At 34.8% G+C, this 9,675-nt stretch overlaps 1 protein-coding gene across 1 annotated transcript; it reads left to right on the forward strand.

The window, feature by feature from the left end:
- The first annotated feature begins 1,296 nt into the window (after window positions 1-1,296).
- On the forward strand, window positions 1,297-7,083 carry LOC121958446 (testis-expressed protein 47). Its single transcript, XM_042507371.1, has 8 exons — window positions 1,297-1,398; window positions 3,345-3,417; window positions 4,213-4,316; window positions 4,395-4,459; window positions 5,011-5,089; window positions 5,306-5,443; window positions 5,540-5,687; window positions 7,046-7,083. The coding sequence occupies exons 1-8, from the start codon at window positions 1,297-1,299 to the stop codon at window positions 7,081-7,083; spliced, it is 747 nt and encodes a 248-aa protein (XP_042363305.1).
- Window positions 7,084-9,675: the final 2,592 nt, after the last annotated feature.

The raw sequence follows: 9,675 nt of genomic DNA on the forward strand, positions 1-9,675 counted from the left end.
ATGAGTCAAATATTCAAATTTTGTAATCTGATTTCCAATTTGGGAAAACAGGTGTAGATACTGACGGTAAAAAATCGTTAAATACCATGGTGAAAACAAACATATTTTAAGGTGGATTTCCGCTCCACTCACTTGCTCTGTTGCGTCCACGAGCTTCACTGCTGCACACAAACTGCGCATAGCGACGCAAAATAACACAGTTAACTTTAAATTAGCAACATCTGCTGGTCAACGACTGCAAATACGTTTGGTATTATAGAGTTTTTAGATGTTGCTGAGGCAATTTTACAAAAAATCCACTTATTTATAAAACTTAAAAATATAAATAGAACACTATAAATAAAATAAAAGACAAAAACGAAAAAAAGTTGGACAATATTTTAAAAAGGTCTCATAGTGAATCAAAATGTTGAGTTAATAAGAAAAAAATACTCAATTTAAAAAAAAAGTCAAAGTTATGGGATGAAAGCTTTTAACTTCCAAATTAAAAAAATATGGTGAAGGAAGTCGTAATCATTGGAGAAAAGCTCAACATTCCCCTACAAATCAAAATGATAAAAAGCCAGTTATATTTAATAAAAAAGTCCTAGTAATTATTTATGAAATCAGAAATGTGACTATAACATGTCCCTGGTAGCCAATTTTTTTTTTTTTACCTACAATTAAAAATTCTAATATTTTAAAATTTAAATATTTTTTTTTACTTCAAAATACAAATTGATGAGAGAACATTATGATAAAGCAAGTCAAAATTTTTATCATAATAAAAAGGCTAAGTTATTAGATACATATTTTTTTAACCTACAAATTAAAATTATGTCATAGCAAGTTGTTTTTTTTATTTTTCTTTCCTTTTTTTAATTTTAAATTATAAATCCAAATTGTAAGAGAAATCCATATCCATCCAAATGATGAGATAAAAAGTCCAAATTATTACTTATAAGTCAAAATTATCATAATGCAAATAAAACAAAAAGTAAAAAGTAAAAGTTATATGTAGGCTATGAGATCACTTAAAAACCAAAATTATGAGTCAGTGTAAAACCAGAATTAACTTAAAAATTAATTAATTAATTAAATATATTAGATAAATAAATATTTTAACGTTAAGAAGTCAGAATGATGAGGTTAAAAGTTTAAATTATGATATTTAAAAAAATAAAAGTTAAATAAAAGAAAAGGACCCAGCTGCGTCTTACGCGTGACGTCAAACGCGTCTTGACATGACGTGTTACCATGGTAACCACAAAGCGGAGACCTCCTTAAACAAATGAAAGTTAGCCAAACTGAGCCACCATGACTTCTTCCCAAAAAACCAGGAGCTTTTCTTGGGGAAACAGAGACCCGGAGGAGGCAGAAGTGACCATGTTTGATGTGTTTCACGGGGAGATGAGAGAGGTTTGTGTCCCGAGACTTTTATTTTGGAGCTAATTAAGCTAAAGTTAGCTATAGCTCACAGTAACGGTGTCAGTTATCCGAGTTTCCCCCAAAACCAAGAGAAATACTAAAGAAATAAGGCCCCCAAAATTCCTCAGCAATCACTGAAGGAGGCAAAATGATCACAACAAATTATTATTTTATCAAATATCGTGACAGAGTACCTAAATATATCCCAATTATTTTTTACAATAATGCTAAGTACAGTTAGCTTAGCATAAACATGTCAGTAAACTTGGTTAAAAATAATTTATTACATATATATATTTTTTTAAAAAAGCACATAAATATTAGCATCAAATATTTCATTTAATGTTTGTTATTTTACAACAATACACATTTATTATTATTGTTATTATTATTACTGGATAATAATGATGCATTAATGTGTGCATTAATTAAAAAAAACTATTTAATCTGGATTTTAATTTGGAGTAACATCACCATCTTAATTTTAAGTTTTTATCATCAGTTTATACCATATTTTCGCCCTGCTGTTTATATTTATTCAATTTAATTTTACTGATTGATTTCAATTTTATACTTGCAACTATTTTTTCTTTCTTTATTTTTTTTTTTGCTCTTTGGTAATAGTGCCCCAACGTGGGAAGAGACTTCCCGACTCCATATTTCAATTGCAGTTCCTCTCAAATACAACTTAGATTTACAAAGAGATTTAAAACAACCACAAAAATGAGTAATGACAGCAAAAAGATGCAAGTAGCTACAAAAAAGATGCAAAAGACACAAAAAACTCACCTCAAAATGACAATAGAGAGACACAAAACAACCAACAATAGACAATAAATTACCAAATGGCATTGAATTCTTTATTTCAAGACTATTTTTACAGACTAAATCAAAAGATAAATAGCCCTTTCCCCTTGAATCCAGTCTTATAATCAGAACGGACCAACAAAAAGACAGTAAACAATTTATATCAGCAGCTTCAGACAGTTTATGGTCTGTGTCCTCTGACATCCCCACACGTACACCTCCCTCTCCTATTGGCCATCATTACCTGAAGCACAAGGCTTTCCCGGCCTGTGATTGGCTCGTGTCTTTATATCTGTAATTGCATCAGCAGGGTTCGTTTTATAGCATCTGGGGAACAATAGGTTTCTAGGATATCAGCTTTTATAAACACAGAGAGCAGCTAAAGCTCCACTCACTCAGCGCTCCAGTCCACAAAGTGAGATGGAGGAAATGAAAGCAGAGGAGAAGAAAGAGGATGAAACTGGGACCAGTTTGTTTCACCAGCTGATGGCACAGAGGGAGGATGTGGAAGAAGATATGGTTTGTATGCAACTGCAGATGAGAGGAAATGAAGGGAAAGTTTTGTTAAACCTTTGAAATATGGAGCGACATCACTTCTCATGATCTGCTTTCAGAATTGGTAAATTTAGAAAATGATTTTTTAAAAGCTAGGGTAAAAACTGTATTTATAATCATTTCAAATTTTTAATTATGTTAAAGTTTTTTTGTTTTTTTTTGTTCTTTTTGTTCTTTATTTATTATTATTATTACTTTACTTTATTTTATTTGTTTATACTAATTTCCAGGTATTTTTATTTTTTTTCACAATTTTTTTTCAGTAATTTCTTGCTATTTTTTGGGCCTTGTTTTTCATTGCTCATTGCCTCCTTACCGTGTTTTTAAGAGAAATCAAGCCAATTTGCTGAGATGTGAAAATGTTAATGAAATCATTGTTTCTTTTTTTTTTTAATCCTTAAATCCAAGATAAAGAAATGCAATATAATATGTGAAACAGCTAATTATACACTGGAATATAACCTTATAATTTAAATTCGCATGTAATAATGATGTCTTTGCTCGACAAAGCACTCTGCAGGACTTTCTGTTATCACTCTGCAGGTTTTCTAATTTCTCTATTGTCTCGTCCACAGAGGATCGTGCTACAGAGGCTGATAGTGATTGCCCGGCTCCCCCGCGATCGTGCTGACAGGACAGAACCAGGAGGTCAGCCAGCAGTAACCTTACAGCTGCAAACGGCTCAACGCCTGATAATTAGGCAGCCACTGACAAGACCCCTTCGTTCTAATCAGTGAACTAATCGCCTCGCACCAGTTTAACCCTGATGTCCTTCAGGGGGAATAAACGCTGATGATAATCTCATTGATGTTGCAAATTTATAGATCTGCAGCAGAGATGCTCAACTCGCTTTGTTTTGGGACCAATTTTACAGAATGAAATGTGGCTCTTTACATGTTTCTAGGATTGAAGGATGTTTCTCAGATTTTAGGACATTTAGGATTTCAGGATATTTGTCAGATTTTAGCAGATTTCTAGGATTTGGGGAAATTTCTGGATTTTAGGACATTTTTAGGACATCACAACATTTCTAGGATTTTCTCGGCACCCTGTTGGGGGCCAGATTTGGCCCTCGGGATGTAAGTAGAGTACCACTGATCTACAGTTTGCTAACAGTACAATAGATTTCTGGGAAAATACACAGAAACATGCATTTCCAACTCTAAAAATCACAAAAAAGTGCTGCAGTTAGTGTAAGGCTCTCATTTGAGTGTTTTTATAGCTTTCACACCTCTTTATGTGAGTCTGCAGGGCTGCCTTGTAAGAGTTTTTGTGTGGCTGCCGCTTGAGGAATTCTTCTACAAAAATCCCACAATAAAAGCCCCAGGAAAGGCTGAAACCACTGACAACAGAGCTGAGCTTTCATGTTGTTAGGCTCCTCCGCTCCTCAGTTGTCTGCAACATACTGAAACACTGCTGTGGTTTTTTTGTGTCTCCACACAGCTCATTATGAAAAACTCAACTTTCAGCTCAACAAACAGTACATATGGGATCAAATGACGGGGCTGCTGTTAATCTATCCGTCCTGTCTGCTGCATGTCATTGAAGTAAGTTTCACTGTTGGTAAAGGAGGCTGTTTGATGTGATATCGAGCTGTTAAAGTTTTCTATGCTGCTCTCTTCCAGTCTTCCAGGGAGGTTCTGGTTTCTGTTTTGAAAGATCTTAAAGACATGCAACAACAGCCAGACGGGTAATGATGCTCTCCTGTTCTACATATCAATACCAAACACAGCATATGATGCACTTTTGGGATATAACGAAAAGCGTAGGGCTGTTCAGTACTCCTTAACATTTATTTTATTTAAAGACTACAAAAATAATGCTATTTCTCACTAACAAAACCCCCATATATTCTATATAATCATGTTCCATTGAGCGAAATATTATTGTAACTTCTGTCTGTGTTTTTGAAAGAAATCAAAGTTTTCAAAGGGTTAAAAACATAATGGTTAAGTGGCAATTGAATTTTACTCGTGTGCTTATGTCTATATTTATCTATGTATCTTTTTAAAAATTTGATTATATTTGTTCATAGCTTGATTTAAATTATTGGTCAAGAATTATCGCTGTTAACTTACTTTATTTTCAATTTTTAATTTTTTTTACATGTATAATTGTGTCCATGTTCATCCTCATGGGGTCACTGTAGAACAGAGAAAGGTCTAAAGATACTTCACATTCAGCCCGTTACTGTTACACTGTACATAAAACCATACACATTAATTTATTTCCCTTTTTTAGCGCCTTGCTGGAAGCTCCCAAGGTTGTGTTCATGGCACATAACCCTCAGAGCCGGCTGTTTCAACAGTGGAGCTACAAGGTTTGTTTTTATCTTCAGGTTGCATTAAAAAGAGGAAAACACACACGGGTGACGAATTTAAGTGTCTCAGTGAGGTGTTATAATACCACGAGGCTTCAGAAGCCTTCATTAAAGTTCTCCAGGCATTTATTCAGGTTTTGCCTCTAACTGTCGCCCGTGTGTGCCTTATTATGAATTATAAATTGTATGCATATTGTTTGATGTCGTTGACTGAAGGTGCTGGATGCAGATGAGGAGGTGAGGGACTCTGGGGTTAAGAGACTGGAGGAGGAGGAGGAGAGCACAGAGAGTCTGGTTTGCACGGTCCTGTCAGCGCTGCAGAAACTGGGTGAGCACCTCGAGACATCTAAAAAGGTATTGATTGATAGATATTTATAACAATTTTTTTTGTTTTTTAACCATAGAAAAGTAAGTTTATGAGTAAGATTTTCTGTAAATTCGCTCTCTAAGGCTGCTCCTGGGTCAGTGCTGGATGAGAGTCCGGAGCTGATCGTCTCTCAGGAGGTTCTCCTAAAACTTTTGACCCGAGACGAGCTCCAGACTCCACAACAACACCTACAGATGTACAACTCATCATTAAGCACCACCATGGACTTTGGTAAGAGGCGTGTGAGGACACAGAAAGCAGTTAACCCTTTGAAACCTCAGCAAATTGGCCTCCTTTCTTTTAAAAAACAGAAGAAGGCAATGAGCAATTATAGAAGTGACCCAAAAATTAGCAACGTTACAAGAAAATTACCTAAATTAGCAACAAAAAGAGAGGAGAAAAAAACAAACAAGGAAAAAAATTACATGTAAAGTGCTTTAAAAAATAGTTAATAATAATAACAATAAAAAAAAATTGTCAATTAATATATGTGGGAATACTGATGACCAGAAAATTAGTGAAGAAAGGAAGAAAGAAAGTTTAAAAAACGAGAAATAAAAAAAGGGAAATTACCCGGAAAAAGTCTACAGTGACTCGGTTTTGCCAAAACAAAAAAAACTTTAACGGTACTTGCCTAATTGACGCGCCGTCCTCCGTGTGGCGGATCGTCCCCGCAGTCAAACTCAAGCGTGTGTATTTATAATCATCGGGTCCATTCAACGACACACACACGCTTATATACATTAATAACTCGTACGCAAACAAACAAAAGGCTCGAAGTTTGGTCAAACACCTGTGCGCTTCCTTCCGGTGAGCAGCTCACCTGCCTGCACACCTGCAGACCGAGCACGTCTTCTTCTTCTTGTGCTTCCCGCGTACACCTCAGTCAATACACCACCTACTGTGGCAACAAGGGAATTACAACAACATAAACATATTTCATACACATACACACAAAAATGGCTCTAACAAGTCCTTTGAAAATTACAATAATTTTGTATCATAATTTTTAATGTATAATTATGATAATTATAAATTAATAACTAGAATAACTATAGTATGGAAGCCCTTAAAGGACATCTTTCTATACATTTCTCAGTTCTCTTGTGATATACATAATTTTCTCACGCTTGTTTTCGCATGGTAACAGCTTATTTTTCTCGTTATATCAGGAAAACAAAGCTGTTTTTCTTGCAATAACCGATTAATTTATCTCGTTATCTCGGGAAAAAGAAGCCCGTTTTGTCGAGATAATGACATAATTTTCTGGTGATTAAGAAAACAGCTTTTTAGAAATAATAGAGATATTTTTTTAAATCTACAAATTTCTTGCAATTTGTGAAACATTTATTTCAAAGTTGCTTGTAGCCTCTTTTTACCCATGTTTTTTTTTCTTTTTTTAATAAAATAGCACCATTTGCACAAGGTTCAAAGGGTTAAATACTTGTGAGAGGCGTCTAGGAGCAGATTAGTGACTTTATGATAATTGTGTTAATATCTGTGATGATTTAAGTCGTTGATAAAAGAGAATCAAAGACAAGAAAGTTGCACAAAGAGACACTTTGCTGCATATTGTGATTTTTAAACAGGACAAGTTGTACGAAGCAGCTGCCTCACAACAGTTTAACGCTTTGGACAAAAAGTCAAAGGTAAGAAATCTTATTATAAAACCTATATTATAGTGTTAGAGCCATGCTAGTGTGACGTCTTAAGAGACAGTATCTACTGTGACACGATTTAAGTTTTTCATGCTTCGTTGTCACAGAGGTCTGCACATCTGGTGCATTTCAGCACTTTTGCCGTCGGACACTTTAAATTATGATTTAACTTCCAATTCTAAAATGCAATCAAATGTTTTATGCCTCTGCAGAATGTGTTTGGCCTTCACTATAGCGCTGCAGATGTGACCGAAGCGGAGAGAAATCACTGCAACATTTTTATACCAACATTCAACACAATGCAGCACTTTTCTGGGCTCTTTTGCAAAACTTTCTGCTCCAAATGAATTTAAGTTTAATCACATCGACTTGCAACAAAAACACAGAAAATCCATGTAATATAAAAACATTTTTTTAATAGTTTCAACATTCGGATGAGGTTAATTTTATTTCTATCTTGACTGTACACTGTGTTCCACTTGGTGACTGGGAGATAGCATGTCCAAGAAAAGGCATTTCCTCTTTAACTCCAGACCTTAAAGAGTCCACAGCGTCACTACGGTTTGACACAAAGAAGTCTAAAAAGATTCCTTGATCACTTATGTGTTCCCTTTTTATTTTTGGCCCCCATTACTTGGAACTAAAGCAAACAAAAAAATAAGAAAAGATGATTAAAGATGTTTTTTGCAATGGCTGCATGCACCACAGTGTCATCTACAAAAAACAAACCTGTATGCAGCACTTTTTTTTTTACATCAGTGTAAAGTCACAAGAACTTTTAAGAGATTTTAGTCCTCTAAAAGCGCAGTTTTCTGGGCACAAACAGTCTTCTTTCCCATCATGTTAGCTGATTGATTCCCAGTGGTCTGAGTCAGATGTGCTTTTTCGTATTTGCTATAGATTAAAAAGAGGGTGAAACGTAATAACGGAGCACAGAAGATACATGGTGAAAATCATGAAACAGAGTCGATGGAGAGTCCGACTTAAAAAAAAAAAAGTTGAGGGCAGCACTGAATTCTTCTATAAAGGTCGATCTATTCACTTATAAAAAATAAATACAAGCACATTTATATAGGACCAAAGATGAGACATATTTCATAGGCATGGTTTAAAAAGCATGCTGCTGTTTCACACAGGACAATGTCGAATCACCACCTTCCCCTCCCTCCCCAAAACTGGTCATAACACACTTTTATTCAAATACCCCGCCACCCTCTTTTACTTGAAACTACACACAATCCGCCTTTATCACAACCTATGAGGTGAACATCGCCTATCACCGAATACATTCCACCTATTCATGTAAAAAACAAAAAGGCCTTCGTATTTGAGTGCTCAAAGGGCATGCTCGCAAAAGCTGTAATACTGGAAACTGTCTCTCGCCTGACTGTCTCTGCTCGACGGGGTTATTGTTAATAAAGTTGTTGAATACTGTATGTACAAGCCTTGATCTGAAACCCTTAAGTACAAAACGAAGAGCAGCACATTATAACACAGAAATCCAGACAAAGACAGGACAGACCATTCACCTCAGCACAGCCAAATTGAGACAATTAACTTTAAAAAAAAAAAGGTTTTATGGTTTTTCTTTAAATATTAAAATTATAAGTACTGGTATTACGTTGGCTGACAAGGGCTAACTGCGCTATAAAGGCCAAAATGTATCCATTAGGATTAACGTGGTACAGCTTCAGAAATTATGCTAATTCCAAAACAGGGTTCCTACAGTCATGGAAAACCTGGAAAAGTCATGGAATTTCCTAATCTCAATTTTATGACTAGAAAAGTCATGAAATTAACAAAACTCTTTGAAAACTTAGGAAACGTCCTGGAATTTGGTTGTGTGTGATAAAATTGTTGCTGTTAATGTGTTTGTTCTGCTTTTTGCAGCATAGTTTTTATTTTTATTTGTATCATTTGTTAAGCTGCAGCATGTTTTTCCAAACAAAAGTGTTTCAGGGAGTTGTAGCGTGTTTGCTCTCGTCGGCCTCCGTATCCTGTTGATAGCATTTTATGCATTTGTATTGATTTAATCTGATTAAATAATTGGTATGAATTGTAGTAGAGCTGAATTCTTTAGTAAATTTATAGGATGACATATAAATAATAAGAAACTATTCTGATACTTGATTTATCATTTAAGTATTTTTTCAAGCAAAATTGCCAAACATTTCCTTGGGCTATAGACCAAATTATTTAGAAAATAATATGATTAATCTTTAGTAAATAAAGTTAGTTGCAGCCCTAAATTGTAAAAAACATCCAAAATGTCCTGCAGGTTTTTTTTTTTTGGTTTTTTTTTTGCTTGTTAAAACACTTTTTTGCATGTTGTAATTTAACGTTCTTAACATTAATTTTATATTTTACATAGAGGACATAACTGTTTGGATCTTTTTCAGTTATGTTGTGTAACTGAGGAGATTTGATATCTGCTGTCAAACAGTCAAAATAACAGACAGAGATGCAGCAGTTTCCCTGCAGATTCTCTTTTAACCTCTTAAACCCTGCTGGATGCCACGAATGATCCGTCATTACAGCTGCAGGCCGTACGGACAAACATT

Source organism: Plectropomus leopardus, chromosome 19 (genome assembly GCF_008729295.1).
Source record: "Plectropomus leopardus isolate mb chromosome 19, YSFRI_Pleo_2.0, whole genome shotgun sequence".
In the NCBI taxonomy this organism is placed as follows: domain Eukaryota; kingdom Metazoa; phylum Chordata; class Actinopteri; order Perciformes; family Serranidae; genus Plectropomus; species Plectropomus leopardus.